At 37.2% G+C, this 20,382-nt stretch overlaps 1 protein-coding gene across 1 annotated transcript in view; it reads left to right on the plus strand.

Annotated features, from left to right (window-relative positions):
- The first annotated feature begins 18,487 nt into the window (after positions 1–18,487).
- CEP120 (centrosomal protein 120) overlaps positions 18,488–20,382 on the plus strand; it is a 37,389-nt gene continuing 35,494 nt past the window's right edge. Inside the window, exons 1-2 of the mRNA XM_066568895.1 lie at positions 18,488–18,585; positions 19,712–19,868. Of these exons, the coding sequence (XP_066424992.1) occupies positions 18,534–18,585; positions 19,712–19,868 (209 nt within the window). The 5' untranslated portion in view covers positions 18,488–18,533. The remainder of the gene's footprint in view (positions 18,586–19,711; positions 19,869–20,382) is intronic.

Here is a 20,382-nt window from a genome sequence, read left to right on the forward strand (position 1 = left end):
TGCTCATTGACACTAAAAATTTTTCCTGAAATAGAGTAATTGATCAGATACAGAGCTACAAGGCAAAATTATGTCTGTCCTACCTAGACCGAGTGGCTTTTGTAGAGTAGAAGCTAGAGAATTCTCTGAAGATTTGTATCCTATTATGAACTGTACTGGCTCTTACGAAAATTAATTGGAATGTGTGTTTCTCCTTAAAATGTTAAAGAGAAGCAACAATCATTTCCATCTTTACTCAAATAATGCTTTCCTGTTGGAAGTAACTACTTTTACAGTAGTAAAAGGAATGTTCAGATTTGTGGTGCTTTTGCTTGGTTTTCCAGATTCAAATACTGCACTGGATTGATCACAGTATTTTACATTTTCTTTGAAAATTGAGATCAGTGGACTTTATTTTACAGATAGAAAATCAAGGAAGAACTGAACCTAAAAAATATCTTTGCCGTTATTTTTTAATAAATAAATCATATTCAAAAGGAGGTTCTCCTGGCTTTATGTTATCTATCCTATTGATTTCCTAAGAGTTTATTCTACTAATTTTGACCCTGAAAAACTCTATGTATCTTTTAAGATATGAGTATTAAATTTCTTTAAATTGGGTTCACATGGATTTGGAGGACAAAATAAGATTTCCTGTTTCATCCTGAAACAAAAACCAGTTAGATGGAATACAAAAACCATCAGATGGAATACAAGGGATGAGATAGCTTGGCTTCCTTAACATCACTGCCTTTTCATTAATTCAATAAAAATCAGTTTTTAAGGGCTGCTTATGTGCTCTATGTTGCTGCTGTTATATAATTTTCTCTGGAAACTTGCCAATGATGTGCTGAAAACATGAGTGTTTCCACAGAACTCTTCTTTATTTATGAAGAATAGTAGTACATTCAACAAAACACTAAGCTCAGGGGATGATGATTACTATTACAAGATCAAGGACATTTCTGCGAACAGCTTTTCTGTGAAAATCCTTGAATTTTTGATCTCCAAATTCAGGCAGCTGTTACTGTACTGGAAAAAAAAAAAGATTGTGTGGGGGAAGGTACAGAGATAAGATAAATACAATGTGAGCTTTTTTGTGTTTACAAATAGGTGCTATGCATAAGTTATTACACAGGTTTGGGGGTTGTTTTGTTTTGGTTTTTTTTTGAGGGGTGTTTGCTTGTCTAGGGGAGGGAGGTTGGATTAGTTCTGTTTGGTTTTTTGTCTGGGGGACGGGGGGTGCTAGTGTCCCAATAATGCAGTTATTACTTTAGTCAATTAAACTTAAGAGAGAAATTTTTTGTCAATCCAATATCAAGTTTCTAGTTCTAAGTAAGAAAATTTCTAGTTCTAAGAATCATATTTTATCTTGTTGAAGTCTGTCTCTAAAGGTTGCAAAGGTAAAATATATCTTATATATTATTAATAATATTAATATATATTATATATTAATATATAAATAAATATCCTATATATTAATAGTTTAATATATTTAAATATATTTATACTCTTGTATGAGCAATTGAGACAATGGAATATGCTGTCTTGAAGCAGCTAGTGGATCCCTGAATAGACTGGCTCATATATTTCTTAGTTTTCCCTCCATTGTTCTTCCTTCTGAAGACAGGGACATATTACTGCCCAGTAGTATCATCATATGCTTCCCATTTCCATCTGAAAAAAAAGCTGACTTTTGTCCAAACTTCCCAAAGTTTTCCCCTATGAAAATTACTTTGATAAGGTACCTTGTAACCACTTTGTATTCATAGAAACTCCATCTGAAGAAATTCTAAAATAAGATAACACCAGTCTGATCAAAAGGTATACTGAGGATTTCCACCTGAACCAGCAAGACTGGAAGCCTGTAGCGTCTTGTGAAATTAGCCCTTGACCTTTATATAAGAACAAATGCAAACAGCATTCCATGGGATCTCTGTTATTTGTCCAAAGGACTCAAACCATCACTACCCAAGGATTAGTAAGAACACAGCAGTCACTTAAGAGACTGCCCCCACGTATTTTCCAAGTCACCAATTGCTTTCACATCAGGGAGTTCCTTTGCTTTTTCTGTTTAGTAGCCCTCAATAGATCTCTTTTGCAATGTTAGTCCAGGCTCCATTTGAGCTCATGTTAAATCTATGCACTGACAACATCCTGTAATGGGGAAATTCACAGAAAATGTAGCTCCTGTCTGAAGAATTTTGCTTGTTTTGAGCTTGGCTCATCTCTGCCTTGACTCTTGTTAGAAGTCCCGCTTAATTTATGCCACCACTGATTTTGCAGCCTCTGACATAACCCTTACTAAACTGTTCCTTTGGGTGGGAGTCAGTTCTTTGGTTTGTGTGGGGTGTTTTTCCCAGACTGAAAAATGCACCTCATTCTTTTTTTCCTTGTAAAGAAGATTAAAGAAACTGTTACATGCATTGGTCATGCTCGTTACCCTCCTCTGAATCTTCTATAATTCCAATACCTCTTTTCCAAGATCAGGGAGATGAGGATCAGGATGATAATATGGTTCTTTCCATATTATTTTTTAACTATTTTTAATTTCCAATTTTCTTTTGTTTCGGTCTCTATAGAGTATTAAGTTTAAGTTTTGCACATAAACTAGGGTCCATCTTCTGTACAGTTATGATCAGCCCAACCTTTTATGTGTGAAACTATCATTGTTTTGCCCCAGGTCCATCATTTCACGTTTGTCTGTCTTGAAGTTCATCTGGCATTTCAGCTGCTAGGTGATTTGGTCTTATAAGATGCAGGAATTTTTATCATTAGATCATAAAAAAAATCAGATTGGTGCACATTTCTAAGATACATTTAAAGCACAGATCAAGCTTAGGTTTTTAGTTCTCTTTTGTTTTGAAAAAATAGAGTGACATTGTAGGATGAAAAGGCAAAGGACAAGACATTTATCTTAAGAAGAATAGAAACTGTCACACTAAGTATAGTGTAGAAAGTAAGAAAGAAAGTAAGTATAGTGTAGAAAGCCACTAGAAGATTTATCTCTGTGCATCTGACTCAAACCCCAACAACTCTTTCCAAAGAGTAAGCAATTTACTCTTTTTCAAAACACTGCAGTTCAGTTATATTGTTTCCCATTTAAATTCGCAGTAAGTTAATATATTTGTTTTTCCAAATGGGAAAATAAAAAATCCCTGCCATGTAGTTTCAGATAAAACCCACACTGCATAAAGGCATTTAATCCCATTTTCACTGCATACCTAAAGGTTCAAAAGAGTGTGAATGTCCACTTCATGACAATAGAAGCTACCTAGCAGGTTATTGCTCTTTAAAGTTTTTGACATTGTTGAATTTGAGGAATAATGAAGATAAGTGTTAAGACAAAGAAAATATACAAAGTTATTTTCTGCTGGGACAACAGTAGGAGAGTGGAGGAAGGAAATCCTTTAAGGTGTCTGGATTGACATACTTATGTTGTGTGAGAAGTGTGTCTCATTTGTTCTTACAGTAATTAATAAAAGTTCAGGCAGTGTGCAGTGTATGCATTTTACTTCCCATCACAGTCTGCAATGCAAGAAGGAAAAAGAAAAATGTAAAGGGTCTGAGTTACCAAGATATTGCTCACGTTAACAAATTCTAAACAAGAAGCTGTAGCACTGCTTGTGGTATAGACTGCATTGTATATTGATAAACATGTTTTTTACACTTACCCTGATGGCTTTAAACCTGCTATAATTATTCTTCAAATTCTATAGACTTCCATATATTCTACACTAATTATATTTGTGTAGAGTAAATTCTCAATTAATTCATAGTTTGTTTGCATTTTATTTTTTTTCTCTGGCAAGGCTAATGAACGTAGAACGTTGAGAATTTGAAGAAACTAGGAAATCTTTTCTTATTCCTGTTATGCCATTAAAATGCTATCTATTCTCAGACAGTCTGCTGTAAAAATTTTGAAAGCAACTTAGTTATTTAGATCATTGTGACAAAACAAACCCTACAACAAAAAATGAACACAAAACCCCAACCAACCAATGAGCCAACCAACCAACCAAGGAACCAACCAACCAACCAACCAAATAAAAAAAAACCAAAATAGCTAAGCAATTACAGCAAAGGGTACTACTTTTTTTGTCCACTCACAATGTTGCCAAAATTAATTAATGTTGCTTACCCAGTGTATTTTTAACATTCAGCCAAAAGATTCTTTCATCCTTCATCCAAACAGTACTACTATTCAAAGGAATCATTCCCCCCTCTCCTCAATTTTGTCACTTTCATGGGAAAATATACCAGCACATTATCCTACTTTGCAGTGGGATCAAGTAGTCTAACACTGCTTTTTACTGCTAATAAACTTATTCCTGAATTTTGTGACCTATATTTATGTAATTTCTTGAAATCATAAATTAATTAAATCCTAAAAACACCAGTTTTAAATTGGCAATGCATATATATTGTGGGTATATAAAATTAGACACAACTAAACTAAAAAATAATGTTCTAAGAGGCCGATTAAGATCATTATTTCCAGTTCCTTATCTCAAGACTACATTTATATTAATTCAAGCCAATGGTTGTCTAATCTTTTCCCAAAAGATTTCCAATGGTCATATAGTTGGGCAAATAGGCCAAAACTCACCCTTGCTTTTAGTACTATGTCAGGAAGATGGAACTGAGTGAATTAATACTGATGTAGTTTGATGTGAAAGAAATTAAGTAATTCATCTCCTCATCTAAAGACTTTTTAAAATCAATAGAAAAAATATGGAAGGTTGAAATGCTATCAAGCATTCAGGTTGAGAATTTAATCCACCTTTCACTTGAAAATTAATTATCTTTATTCGTGTAAATTTCTTTTTTGGCAGTAACATATGTAATTATTTTGTTTTCTCATGGAACAAAAATATGGAATAGTCATCAGGTACAATTTTCTTTCCTGCTATAAGCATTTTTAAGATTTGGAGAGGGTATATATTTCTCTACCTTGTAGAATTACTGTGAGTCAATTGTAAAGTTATACGCATTCTCACTATTGAGAAGAAGTCATGCAAAAAAATTTAAGACCTGAACACTCCCAAGCATATGAATACTTTTTCTTCCACATGAATTATTCTGTTGACTTCACTAGGATTGCTTACATTTTTCAGGCATGGCAGGGTAAGGATTATCATTTTTATGAAGTTAAAAATCACTTATTAAGATATAACCAAGGCAGGAATTTCTTATTGTTAAGAAATCACAAAAATATGTCATTTGTTCCCAGAATAGAATACCAAATGCAAATAAACCAGATTTAAATATGTAGGTATCCAGTAAAATGAAATATTTTTAAATTACAGATTTTTCTGTTTAATTATCATCTCATAAGTCAACATTTGTCTGTGTATCTTTTGTCACTAAAACATTCTTCTCACTTAACACATTTCAGCTCTGGATTCTGATCTTGCCTAATGCCTCAGGTGGAGTCCACCATCCATCAATGCAAATAGGCATTGTGCCCCTGACTTCAGACTGAAAAATTCCTAATTGGAGCCCTGGTTACATGCAATTAATAGGTAAATTATTCTATTCAAGAGATCCTTACTTAATGTACAGGTATTATATGTATTGAAACAGGCAAAGCAAAAATACCTGCTGCTCACACTCTGTAATGCTGCATGTTCTTCTTGGCAATACACACCACAGGTAAAAAGTTTTCATTACATTTATTGGATAATAAAGTAGGAAAAACAAATAAATCTTCAAAATGCCTGCTGTAAAAAAAAAACACTTCTAGCACCATTCCTGTCTCTTAAGTACGTTGCTATAAATATAAAACTGCAGATCAAAAAGAAGTAAGAGAATATCTGGAAAGGGATCTGCTTCTATGACCTAGTAATCATTCATTTTAGCAATGCAAGTAAAGCTTTCAATCACTTTAGAACATACTTTTAGATATTATTTTAATTTACATTATTATATCATTCACATACAATTTTTCTAATAAAAGAAAAGCACTGGAACATACTAGAAATACTTTCTGAATCAGCAACTAATGAAAGATTCTAGAATTTTAAATAAATACATTAAGTTCTTAGATTTTTTTCTTTTCAGAGGCCTTGTTGATTTCATGTTGAGAGATTTTTGAGGCTTGACATACTAGGATACAGCAGAATGTATTAACTTGCAGATTAATGCAGTGTATTTATACATCCCAGAGGTGGAATAATATGGAAATCATCTTCATCTTACAATTCTGTCTATTACTAAAAATTTATGAGTTTATGAGTTTGCAAAGTGTCCTTTGCAATCTGTTTATTCTGGTTGCATTTCAGTAACTGTCTCATTTTAATTTTTTCAAGGTTATTTAGAGGATGCAAAAGAAAAAATACAGATACTGCTAAAATTTGCTTATCTGGGACTATTGATTTTTACACAATGCTTTTATAACTTTGTAGCATTTAGATTGAAGGCAGGGGCAAAACTAAAACCCTCAGTAAAGGGTTTACCCTATCAGTAAAGTGTGTATATGTGTATTGTATGACTCTATTTGTATGATGTATACACACACACACATATATACACACTGTGTATATTCGCTATATACATTTTATATGTATATATTACATGTGTATACACTACACATATATATATATATATATATATATATATAATATGCACCTAGTTATGTATACTGGCAGCTCACACCTTAGTGGTGAAGAAGAGAGCAAGAAACACTGTTTTCCTTTAATATACATCAATATTTTTTACTAAGGAGTCTTGATCCTTTTTTGAAGCATCTAGTAAGTAGTACTAGGGAAAACAACCCCAGCCAACTGTGGTTGATTTACAGTAGCCCTGCAGTAGCTCTGAATCTGTGCATTCTCCTGCCACACTAGATGTGTTTAACACTGTGAAAATCTAAATAGTTAATATTCATGGCCATTTTATTATAAGTAATAATGGCAATGGCCACACTTTACACTTCTCAGTATCTCATGTACTTCCAGTCATGGTATATGCTTTCAAGCAATGGTGAGATAAAAGAGACCTCACACAAAGCATAAGTGAGTCACTATCTCTGTACACACAGGCAGAGATTGCAAACTTTGAGTAAATTTTATTATGCCTACAGAAACATTCTGCTTAGACCAGGCATTTCATCTAATCCCTTTACCTGGATTTTATTTTTTACTTTAAACATATATTTAGCAGTAGCCTTATGCAGTATGGTTCAGCATCACTTTATGCATTAGAGAGAAAAAATAAAAAATGGCTTGTGTATTGTGAATTTATTTATTAGGTTTTTTTGCAATCAATAATACTGCCTAAACTGGTCATGACGTAATGAAGTATTATTAAGACAATTTATTTAAATCTAATTATCCCTAAAATATATCCTGTTTTCACCTTGCTGAGTGCTATTACTCATGCAGAAAACATGTAAGATCAGGTGAAGACTGGCCACTGGATTCAGCAGCTGCTGATGGTATTGCAATGCCTTTAAGTATTTAAAGAGGAAAATTATCATTCTGATAATGGAGGCAATGACTTGCCACCAAAACTATTTTAACAGTACCAAGCTAAGTATTAAACTACTACTAACTATAATTACTTCAAACTAATTGCAGGCCACAATTACAAAAGTTGCAGTTTTGGTTTTGGGGTTTTCTTTATAATACTAAGGGGTTTTCTTGCTATTCTTATGCTGAAAAAACTATGCTGAAATATTTGTTTACATTCCTTCTCTCACCTTCCAGTCTGGATGTAAAAATAGATCCCTTATGAAGTCTTAAAGTATCAATACGATTAAGTCAACTGCACATTCATATACATCTCTTGTGGGTATAACACACTAAAATGTGGTTGGCAGGTCCAGAAGTTTATGACATCATACTTGCAGCAACCAACCTTTCACTAAAAGTCTGTTTCAGCCAGGATTTGGCTATATGAGAAATAACACGTGACAGATCTTGAAAGACAAGATGCTTATTTTACAGTTGTATGAAGACCACTGAAAATAAAGGGGTTAATACATGTTAATATTATTTCATTTCAACTTCCTATTTCTTAAAGACTAAGTGGATGATGAACTTCTAATAACTAGTATCAGAAATAATATTAACTACTATGTAAAAAAGTAACACTCCTTTGTTTACCACTAAGAAAAATTGTAATAGAAATCCTAACCACAGCTGAAGAGCTTTTCACAGGAACACTTCTGAGCATAACTCCCTGATGAATCAAAGTAGAAAACTATACATCATACGTTTACTTAAGAAGAATTTGTATCTGCTAGTTCATTTTTCCCTCATGAAAATTCAAAGAGGACCTTTTAAACTAAACTAGGAAAAATAAGTTGTGCCCACACTGTCCTGTCTGCAGTTCCTTTTGAAAACCACTTAAAATATGGGTGGCACCTCCGTCTCTGTCTGGTGGACTTTCCAGTGGCATGAAAGGAACATGTGCTTGCATTCGGTGTACAAGCTAATTTGCAGTGAGCTTTGGATGCTTGGTAAAAAGCTGATTGTGCAATGCAGGACATGATCTGCCCTTTTCTGCATTGCGGTTTTACACACCGAACAAAATTTTTGAAGTGATTCAGTTTGTGAAAAAGAACACAGATGTTTCACCAGGGCATATCCTGTTGCACTTTCACTTTTGTTTTAGTCTGCACCAATAAAGTAAAGAGTCTGAGAGATGACAAAAAATGGGTGACTGGGTCAAGTTTCCGGTTTCTGTGTCGTTATAGACTGATTTCATGGAACATAAAATTTTTGAGCTCCAAAAGCAAGATCAGGAAAAAAATCAATTTTTGTCTTTGGATGTCTCCTAGAGAATTTCACTCCAGGTCCCTCAATGGAGTGAAAGCCTTTGATTTTGCCTTCCTGTTCAGGGAAGATGTAAAAAATTTCTGGGGATGGTGGCGAAATTAATGTACACATAAAGGATTTATATCTTTGGAGCATTCAAGCAGAAATATAAAAAAGTTCAATGGATAATCTGGATGGACAATTATAGACACTTCAGGAGAGACAGCCAGGGCAGAATGGTTGGAATGGACAGTGTTTGCATTAAAGGAAAAGCAAATAAAGCAGATTTTTTGGTGGGAGTTTACTATAGATCAGCCAGCCAGGATGATGCCACCAATGTCTAATTCTAAATGGAATTAATGGAAATCTCCAGAGCAGTTACTCTGGTCCTTTCAGGTAACTTCAAATTCTCAGAGGTTAACTGGGTATGTCATACAGCAGACACAAAGAGGTCCAGGAAATTTCTAAAGCACATTGAGAAAAATACTTAGGTACAGATACTAGAGGAGGGGAGTGGACAGATCTCTTTTCTCTGATGTCTGGTGATGGGACACAATGGAATGGTAAGGGGGTTATAAGAAATATCAGGGAAAAGGAAGACTGGATATTAAAAAAAGTTCTTCTATGAGAGGGTGGTCAAGCACTGGAACAAGTAACCCAGGGAAATGGCCCCAGGCCTGATGGTGTTCAAGGAAGAAATGACTTGTTTTCACGTTGCCCTGTAGGAGTTGGACTCAATGATCCTCATGGATCTCTTTCAGCTCAGGGATTTCAATTCTGTGATCCTATATTTAACTGTCTCATAAATACTATTCACTCAAACAGTACCTTAACACGAACTTTGTGAGGGAGAGAAATGAGTCAATTTATGTGACAGTTTTAATTTTTTACACAATTTTGAATACTTAGAAATTTTTAAAAAGCTCACTTCCAATCTGCACATCAATTAGAAAAGAAAAAAAACAGTATATATAATACAACAAACACTGTCTAGAGGTAAATTGACTTCACAGCACATGATAATTAGCTCCAAAACTACCTTTGCACATGATGTGTTCTGGATAGGACATTGTAATGGAATATGGAGGACTAAACTAAAGTCTTTATTATTCCAAAGCATCCATGGGCAAGGCATACAATCCTTCTATTCATTATCCATCTTCATAATCGGATTAAAAAACCTGTCTCTAACTCTCTGTCCATCTGGTCCATCCAAGACCAGATGCTTACTCATATTGGCAGAGTTACCCAGTTACAGAAATAGTTTGTTTGAGTAAATCTTTACAAATTCAAGTATAGATTACTGCTTGCTAGACTTAGATGGCCTTTTGCATGTATCACTTTCCATCCTCCATACATGCCTTAAGGATCAGCTTTAGCACAATTTCATGATTCTGGTCTTTGGAAATATAATACTCATATCTGTTTTTTTTTGTTAGTTTGTTGCTATATACATATTCTTTATGTTCTGTTATTCAAAGAAACTAGCAAAGACTAGTTTCTAATTTTATTCTCTGTGAGAAGGTATACAGGCTAACACAGATACTTGACTTGCATCACTAGATTTTAGCGTCACAATCATAGAGATGTATTTGTAAATAATTTTCATTTTTTCTATATACCTTCAGTGTCCCAGAATAATAGTGAATTTTCCAAGAATATTATGTTGTGCATCTGTACAGATACAATCTAAGAAATCTTGTATCTGTGGGAAGAAATATGTTAGAAAACTGACTGAGTGCCAGCAGTTCTTGATTAACGTCACTCCCTCAGGGCAGAACAGCACTTGTGCTTTTTATCATAATAATTAGTTCTTTAGCACTACATAGCTACGTTGTTGATGCCTACTCTGAGACTTTCACTGGCTTTCTAATAACTACATTTACATTTTTAGTTGTGATAGAGGAATTGGGAAAGAAAGTTATTGCACTGAACACACTTCTTTTCCTTTTTCTTTTCTTTACTTAATGTCCGAAGCATGCTTACTATGTACCCTTAGCAGATATATGCTGATCCAAACACCTGTGCAGCCTTCAAGTCATCCCTGAGTCCATTTTCCCTTTTGTTTTTCACTGGATGAGCTCCTGCCTACTCTTTATGGAATATTAATCCCAACATTACTGGGTGGGACGTGCCTGGCCTCGTCTGACCCTTGCTGCTGGACCAAAGGCGGCAGCTGTGCTGTTTCACCTCAGAGATACCTTTGGCCGGCTGGATGCTGCAGCTAGGCACTCGGAACAAATCCAGGCATAGTAGAAACTCAGTTTACCTCTGGTGGAAAAGGTTCAGGCGACAGTGAAGAGAAAAAGGAGAGGATTCTATCAAAGAGTTTTCATCCAGAGTTTTATTCCAGGATGACAGACCTCTGAATCTTGTAACAGCTCCCAGCAGAATCCAGACCGCATGGTTCCGTCTCCTTTTAAGCCCCGGGGACAGGGGGAGGGAAGGGACAGGTGAGGCACCAACCAGGTATGAGGAGGGGAAGCCTCAAGGGATACAGACACTTGGACGGGCCAATGAGCCCGGACCGGAAGGGCATCTTTTGAACTTCTGCCAATCACACCACGACCCTGCTGGAATGTTAAGATTGATGGACAGCTCTCAGCAGGAGGGCAAAGGGGGAGGGGAAAGGAGAGGTTGGCACAGCTGGGGGGTTGGGATAGGTGAAACAGGAAATGGCATCACACTGCAACATCTCTTAACTTATGAAGTCTAAATAAATTGTTTAGGTGCATATATCCATTATTAACAGTGGATCTGGTAGCAGCCCAAACAGTAATACCACACCCAAATTATTTTTTTCTAAAAATACTCTAAAAAATACCTCGTTTTAGCACCTTTGCTGCCACTTACCACAAACTACAGATGTATTTTGGTGTTTTTGTCCTTGATTTCTCCACTTTTATATTATACAGCACATTCAGCTTCATAAATGTTCTCTTCAAAAAAGAAAGAGAATGTCTTGATTTACTTTAAGACCACCAAGGCCTAATGCATAGATAACTAAGATTTGGGAGATCAAGGTTCTCAGTTTTTCACTGATCTGCCAGGTTTTGCAAGCCAAGATGATACCATTCTCTTTAGTTAAATGACAAAAATCCACTATGTTTGCTGTTCAAATACAGCCTGAACTGCATGGATAAACTTCCTGCTTGCAGAGATGTAGGAGTCTGTTTGTAGTCACTTGGGACAAGATCTAAAATCCACAGAAGTTATCCCTTCAAAGAAAAGGATAACATCCCTTCTCATTAACTCACGTGGGTTCTGAATCAGATCCTTAGTTTAACTTGTTGTTTAACTTACTAGCTCTTTCAAGATGCAATGAGTTTTCTGGGAATTTAAGAGTAATAACGGGAAACTGATAACATAGGAGATTGCCTTCAATGTTATCATAAGGAGATGCCATTTGCTAAAAATATTTAAATATCAGTCAGAGAGTAATCTTTAAGACATTCTACCTCTCACTAAGTACAATAAACTTTGAAAATTGTAAAGAACTGTCTAAGAATACTAGAAGTGAAAAATGGAGCACATGAAATATTCTCGCCTTTACAGAATCTTTTTTTCCCCTCAAATGCTGACTGAAAGTTTTCTTCCTTACAAATAATTAGGGTTTGGTAATGCTTTATTCTTCAGTATTAGCAATATTTACTAGATGAGTAGTGAGCAGCTAAACAGTAGGAGACCATGAGACCAAAGACCCGTCGTACCCATTGAGGGCATTTTTAGATTTCAAAGCCATTAGCCATTTTCAGTCTTAGAAATTTTGATCACCAACAATTTCACACAGGATCTGACCTACTACTTTTACTGAAAAGGTTTGAAAATTTAACGGGAACAATCTGGTAAGCTACATGAACAGTTCTAGAAGTGTAACACCATAGGAGTGCTTAAGAGAGATGCAGAATATATTCCAAAATTTTTCGGGATGCTCTTTCTTTCATCGTAAAGTTCTAGATAGTCCTAGGCTTGAGAAAAGAACAAAACCAGTGTTTTGTCCCTAGTATGGAAATATCCACAGGATACTTTCTCTTAATTTTTCTTGAATGTAATTGTCTGTTTCCTTTACAGATCCAATTCTTCTAACAGTTGTGGTGGGTCGATTGTGGCATCCACTGCCAAGTGCCCACTGCTCTATCACTCCCCTCCTCAGCTAGGGAGCAGTGATATAATATAACAAAAAGCTCATGGGTAGAGATAAGGACACGGAGAGATCACTCACCAGTTATTGACAGAGACAAAACAGATTCAACTTGAAGAAAAAATTAATTTATTGCCAGTTAAATCAAATTGAGAATGAGAAATAATAGCAAAATAATACTAAAACACTTTCCCCCACCCCTTCCCTTTTGTCAGGCACTTGATCTTCTCTGCCTCCTGCCCACAGCAGCACAGGGGGATAGTAAATGGGGGCTGTAGCCCATGGGGGCTCTGGTCAGTTGATCTCACATAGGGGCTTCCCACAGGGTCACAGCCTCCTTCAGGCACTTCCACCTGCTCTGGCATGGGGTGCTCCACAGGCTGTAGGGGGATCCCTGCTACCCCATGGTCCTCCAAGACCTGCACTGCAGGCTGCAGGGGAATCTGAGCCCCAGCACCTGCAGCAATGCCTCCTCCACCTCCCTCTCCACTGACCATGCTGTCTGCAGGGCCGTTGCTCTCACACATTTCCACTCCTCCTGGCTTCTGTTTCACAGCCATTTCTTTTCCCTTCCTAACTGTTATCCCAGAGGTGCTGTTACCATTCCTCATGGGCTCAGCCTTGGCCAGCAGTGGGTGCAGCTTGGAGATGCCTGGCGTTGGCTTTATTGACGTGGGGGCAGTTTCTCACTGACACCACCCTGTAACCCCCACTGCAAAAACCTTGCCACTTGAAGCAAGTACAACAGTTTTTCTAATTTTCATTGATATTCATGACACATGATATTCATGAGTACAGCTCATGTGAACAGACTTAGGTATCACAATAAACTGTCCAGTTACATTTACACCATTTACACATGTACAGCTGTCAGTGGAGAAGAAATATTTTATCACTTTTCTGAAGAAATATATTTCACTGTTTTTTCTCCCATTTTCAGAAGAATAAAACTTACTACTTTTCTAATCTAATCTTTGAAAAGAGCCTTCAGCTTCCCTTCTTCTGCAATTCAAATATCCTTTGTGTAAATGTTTTTTTCTCCTCCAGGTCATACACTGTGGATCAGTGATTCGAGATCTAAATTTTGCCTTAAAGACAGTATTTAAAATTTGTCTCTCATATTCAAACTTCATATAAAGTGTGCTCATACTGAGGCTATTTTACAATAAGAAACAATGGAACACTTAAGGATATGTCCAAAGTATTCCAAAGTGTAACCAAACTACCATAAGAAGACTATTTTTAGAACACATATTCCACTTACATGCAATTTAAATCCCCTCTGCAAAGGGGTAGAGCTGTTTATTATTCTTTCTGCATGAACAATCCTCAAGTGTAAAAGGAGTTCCAAGACAGCTTAAATAATAACTAAATAAATGATCCTAAACCAATGAGAAATGCAGCAAGTAAAAATCTTTCAATGTCAATACAAACATATTTTAATTTTTTTTATTTAAGAGAATGAAGTAAAGAAGGCAGAATAAATAACATTGTAAAATGAGGTATTTTACATGGAGAAAAGACATGGAGAAAAAATTGACATGTCATGTCCATGGGAAGTGAACCTGTGATTGAAAAAAATAACAATGCCAAGAAAAATAATTTACTAATTAAGAACTGTTAAAACTTAATAGGCTCTAAACAAGGAGATAAACATAAAAAGTGTTGATTAAAGCATTTAATAATTGCACTCATAAATTATTTAATCAATAATTAGTTTAACCATTGTCTATATGAAAAAAAATTTGTAACCAATGCGAACTTAAGTATTGTACCTAGCATTCACTACTTGATTTGATTTTATGAGCTAACTTAAAATATGCATTCACCTGAAGTTAATTATGTTGTTTCCTTAGACATGCGGGATAGGTGAAGATAGTAATAAAGCAAAAGATACTGGACAGTCTCTATCTTCTTCACAGAAATTTGAGTACAGATTTACAAATGTATACTTTAAGTGCTACAGTTCTAATTCTATTGCTAAAAGAGAAGCCTAATAACATTAATTTGTTGAAGAATAATTAAAGGATCAAAGAAAATGGACAAACACATTAATATAATGTAATAGAAACTGACTGTAGTTGAAACAGGCCATTTTATGACATGTGGTGTTTTTACAGTGGTATCTTGGGGGTTTTTAAGTATATATAATTTCAGATAGATTAAAACTGTCTCACAAATTATTAGAAAGAAGTGGGCTGAATAGAAGTAATATACAAAATTTTTTTAACACCAGCATTGTCTTTCTATTGTTTCATTTAGATCCTTTTCCAAGTCTGGTACAATTATTGAAGTGTAAAAGTCAGTAAGTTGTTCCTACTTTTGGGAGTTTTCCTTAGTTCAGAGTTTTCCTTAGTTTGAAATCAATAAATGCAATTAGAAAAGAGCAAAACAAATTTCAATAAAGCATGTTTTATTCTTTCATCACTAAGCTCTAGATGATAGTCAAAACACTCCCTAACCCCTCCACTTCCCAAAGAGGGCTGTCTTTCTCTGCTGATTCTGAATAGTTTATAGCCACCTGTTGCAGCATTCCAGAAGCACAAGTTATCCCACCATTTCTCCATGATTGCTTACACTGTAGTTTTTGGGCTTCATAATATTTTGCGTTGGTGTAGATTCATTTTAGTTGGGCTATCAATCCTGCCACCTTTTTAGGGGTAGAAAACCTAATTCCTATGTGACTGTTCTCAGGTGCTTCCATGGTTTCTAACGCTTCAAAACCCATCCCTTCTGCACAAATTAGTACAGGGCCAACTGAAATCTGCTACATGTCCACTTGCATACAACCCTTGAATATTTCTGATCATCAGGCCTGCTGCTGACAAATGGGGTCTTAAAGTGAGAAAAGGATCTTCACTCAGGAGTTAGCAGGCCTCATTAAAGTAGTTTTAAACTAGATTTGAAGAGGAAAGGGGATAAAAACAGGCTCACTAGAAATAAGCCTGGGAGCACCATGATGATCAAAACCCACAAAATTCTGCAGGGACCAGTCTGATCAGTCTTAGATTCAGATACTGATCTGTTATTCTCTTGATTTGATTCTTCTTTCTTTCCTTCATCATTCCCTGCAACTGGAACAATAGAGGAGAAATTTACATGTGCTCCTGATCCCTTAACCAGTTAGTCTCAAGATGCTGAATTCCCTTTTTGATTGCCCTTAGACTTCTTATTGCAATTTCATCGCTGCTTGCTTGAAAAAGTATTAATAGTTATTAATCTGAGGACTGTACCAGAGTAGAAAATTTCCTCCTAATGTCTTTAACACAGGCTTTGAGGGGCAGCAGACTTTCTTTAAGAACTGGATCCAGTGTGCATATTGGGTTTTTTGTTCCTCTCAGAAGAAAGTCTCCTATGACAATGACATGTCTTTTCCCTTTTTCTGTATGGGAGCAGTCTTGACACGGGGAGTGACTTAAGCTGACTTAACCTCAGTGACATCTCTGACCTAGATGAACAATCCTTCTTGTTGCTGTTCAGCTGCACTTGCAGAGCCTTGTAGCTGTTATATACCAGGGCACCTGGGAGGGTGGGATAGGAATGGAGGGGATGCGCCACTGTGCAAGGCAGGAAATTGTCACCATTTCTCCCCGATCTCTTAAGTCATGATGTTCTGCAGATTAAAGATCAGATAGGGAATACCCTGTATCATGCACCCTGTCAGCCTGACAGATTTGCCTCTGGGAAGGTAGGGGGTTTTTCAAGCAGTCTGTCTCTCACTCAGACTCTCTGATGCTGCTGAATGTACTCACCTCCTCCCACAGTTCTGTCACTAAGCAGAGGTGTTCCTCTGCCTGGGCACAGGTCCCACAGGTGTGCTCACTGCCAGTGTTCTCACATAGGCACATCCTGCATCTGACACCTCAGCAGGCAAATGCACAAGGTGAGATACAAGTTAGCAAGACTATGATAGCATAATAAGAAAACAATCTTTGGTGGTTCTTGGATGAATAGAGAAAGACTTGGTGTACTGCAAAGTAAACATAGATGATAATACCAAGAAGGTCCTGTTGTCTTTTCAATGTCTTTTTTTCTCTCTATCTCCTCCTTTTATTTTATTAAAAAAAAAAAAGTCTTTACTGAAATGTTTATAGTGAGGAGGCTCTTGGCAGAGTTAATAGCTGTGACATGAAAATAAAAGTCAAGTTAGAGCCAGGAGAGAATGTCAAAGGATAAAGTTCCATGAGTTAGGTGACCTGATTTAAAGGCTTGCTGTTACCAAAAGGAGAGATGCTTTGCCATGTGCAGACATAAATACCCATAAACCAGCATTGTTAGTCACATGCTCTCAGTCTTTTGTGCTGGCTCTGGCATTTTTCTGACCCTCTGCTGAACCAGTCCAACTTGCTAAATAGGCAAAAAGCAAATCCATGTACAATTACAAGAAGTGACTGTTTATTCAACAGTGGTTCACAAGAATATTATTTTCATGAATCACACCAAGAGAAATTAATTTTCAAATAAAAAAGCTGTACAAGTAAACTGTATCTTTTTGTTATTGTCTGGGATCACGTTCCCTCAGTCGCCAAAATCACCCACTTTTCAGAGGTCTGCCTCCAGGTTTTGTGTAAAAAGTATGAATAAAAAGTACCCACAGCCTGGCTTGCAGAAGGTGACAGCAATAAAAATGTAAGAACTCAGTCTGTAGAGATGGAGAGTTGCTGTGTCATGTGCAGTGTTAGACACCTGAAGATGACACAACAGAAAGGAGCAGCCAAAATTGAACTTGGGCAGATTGAACTCAGATATAACAAAGTGTCTTTTTGAGAAGTGTTTCAGAACCAGAATAAAATTCTTGCAGATGGAAAGAAAACAGGTTCTCCCTCTCCTGATATTTGCAAATCATGACTCAACAACTTTACAGAATACATGTGTTACTAAAACTCAAGGATTTTATGTCTACACAAAGAGTTTGCTAGGCCATCTAAAAAAATACTAAAAAAATACTATAAACTTAAAAATGGGGCGTTTTGCCTCACGGTCAAGACATTTAACTTGGGATGCCAGATGCAGCGACACACTTTTGTGATATTGTTGCTTACCTGATAATTAGTTCGTATGGAAGACAATACTCTAAAAAATTACCTGAGGACAAAGCTGCATTTCACTACGACTGGATTCAAATTCTCCAGCTCTGGCGCTCATCACAGTGGCGGGCGAAAAAAAAGAAACTTCCCCACTTTAATAGAAAGCACGTCTTTGAAGCAGCTAGCATTCCTCCACTGCCAATGCAGAGTGCTTGTGAAAAAACTTTTTATACTTTTATTTGTGAGATTTTCGACTACGGTTCTGCGCCACGGCACTGCCGCTCACCCTCAGGCCATGGGTCAGTGCGGGGGCGGTGTCGGGGCGGTGCCGGGGCCCGGGAGCGGCGGCTCCGGGGCGGTGTCGGGACCCAGGACCGGCGGTGCGAGGCGGTGCCGGGGCGGTGCCGGGTGCCCGGAGTGGCGGGGCGGGGCGGGGCCGGCGGCGGAAGTGGCGGGGCCGGCGTTGCCGGGCGGAAGCGGCGGCGGTTGGTGTTTAAAGGCTCCGCGGCGGCAAAAGGGCGGCGGGTGGCGGTAAGGTGGGTCCGAGAGCTCTCGGCTCTCTTCGCTCCGCCTCGGGAGTGGCCGCGCGTCCCGGCCCCGGCAGCGCCCGGGCGGAGCGGGGAGATGGTCTCCAGAGCCGCCGATCGGCTGCTGATCGTCGTCTCCGTGCTGGAAGGTAGGCGGGAGGGTCGTGGCCTCCCGGTTGCTGCGCGTCCCCTCTGTCCCGAGGGGAAGATGAGGGCTGGCTTTCCCTCCGAGGTGAGCGGGGCAAGCTGAGCAGCGTTGAGTAAGCCGATGTTATTAGTAAAGCTTTGGACGTACGTATCTTAAGGCCAGGGTTGGCTACCCTCTGTTAGGTTTTGGAGGTATTTACGCAATGTATTAAGTGAATGAGAAAAGTAGCAGTCGTTCCCCGAGGATCTGGGTTTTGTTGGTTTGGTTTTGGTTTTGTTTTTAAAAAGTATTATTCTAGTATTTTTATCCCTTCGTAGCAATCAGCCTTAAGTGTTGACTCAAACGTATATCCAGTTGGTCATCTTGCATTTTCACAGGTTATAGTTTCTGTAGTCTAATTAGAGTGTGTATGCGTGAGTGAGTTATTTGTTAGGATGTCTTTTCCTCTTTTGGGCTGTCTTGGAGATTGGTTTGGGGGTTTGGTTTGTTTTGGCTGAATGCTTTCCTTTTGTCAAGTAAATCCTATTATTTCTCTGTCCATTTATGTAGTTTGCCAAAGGAGCTTACAAATAAGATGCTGTCGTCTGATATGCTTGTAGTAACGTCTCCCCACACTGTGATATGAGTAATGTTTTACTTCTTTTTGTCATGTCAAATCAGAATACCGGATGATCCTGAGCCCAGGACCAATCCTATAGAGTTTTTGGCACTCTCCTAGTCTGGCAATAATTTTTTTTTTTCAGCAAGTGGCTGAAGAAACACCATTCAATACTTTTACAAGATCATGTTTTTCTGTTTGGATGTCAGACAGTTCATAACCTTTTCACTTGAAGTAAAACATTTACTCTCTTTCTCATGCCTACTCCCTTACCTATTGCCAATCATAGATTTCTCAAATCGTTCTAATTGCTTGCTACTTTGCTTTGTTACTTAGTTTCCTGTTTCTTCACAAATAGTCTGTTTCATGTTACATTCTTTCATATTTCTGTATAGTGCAAACTTTTTCTTTCAAGATCAGAGCAGGGAAGGTGACATGGGAAATTAATTTCACGTAACTGATTTATGGCATCAATCTGAGCTCTTGCACCTCTTTTAGTGATGGCACTTGCAATGCCACTCTTTTACAGGGCGCTGTTTCCCAAAACGACCCAAGCACATGCTTATAGTTGAAGCCAAGTTAGATGGTGAACAGTTGGCCACTGACCCTGTGGAGCATACTGATCAGCCAGAATTTGCTACAGAATTGGCCTGGGAACTTGATAGGAAAGCACTTCATCAGCACAGGTAATGTTAAAAAGTGAAGTCTAATATGCAGATAAAATTTAACTTTCCTGTCTTCACAGTTAGTGAAATGCAATTTTTGGTTTACTGTAATCTGAATTGTTCTTTAGAAAATTTATTTTATCTACAATATTGTTATGGAAAAATGTACTAATGTACAAAAAAAGGTAATGTGTGGCAAGGTAAGTGATGTTTAAAAATTCTAAAGGGTATATTTTCACACTACTAAAAAACACCCCGCAGGCTCTTAGAGCAAACTAATAATTCTGTAATTCAAACATTGCAGTCAAGCTTTCTTATGTATACTGTGGCACAAAATTAACTTAATTTCAAGTCTGAAAAGCCTGTGTAAATAGTTTTTGAAAATTTCAAAGAGATAAGCTAAGAAATTGAGTGTTTTCATAACTGTTATTTCATTTCATAAATCTTACAACTTACAGGTTGTAATGTTATGACCATATCGTCAAAGAAGTTTAAAAAAGCTGTATAATTTTTATTTGACAGAGAAAGATGCCTA

This window comes from Molothrus aeneus, chromosome Z (assembly GCF_037042795.1).
Source record: "Molothrus aeneus isolate 106 chromosome Z, BPBGC_Maene_1.0, whole genome shotgun sequence".
NCBI lineage: Eukaryota > Metazoa > Chordata > Aves > Passeriformes > Icteridae > Molothrus > Molothrus aeneus.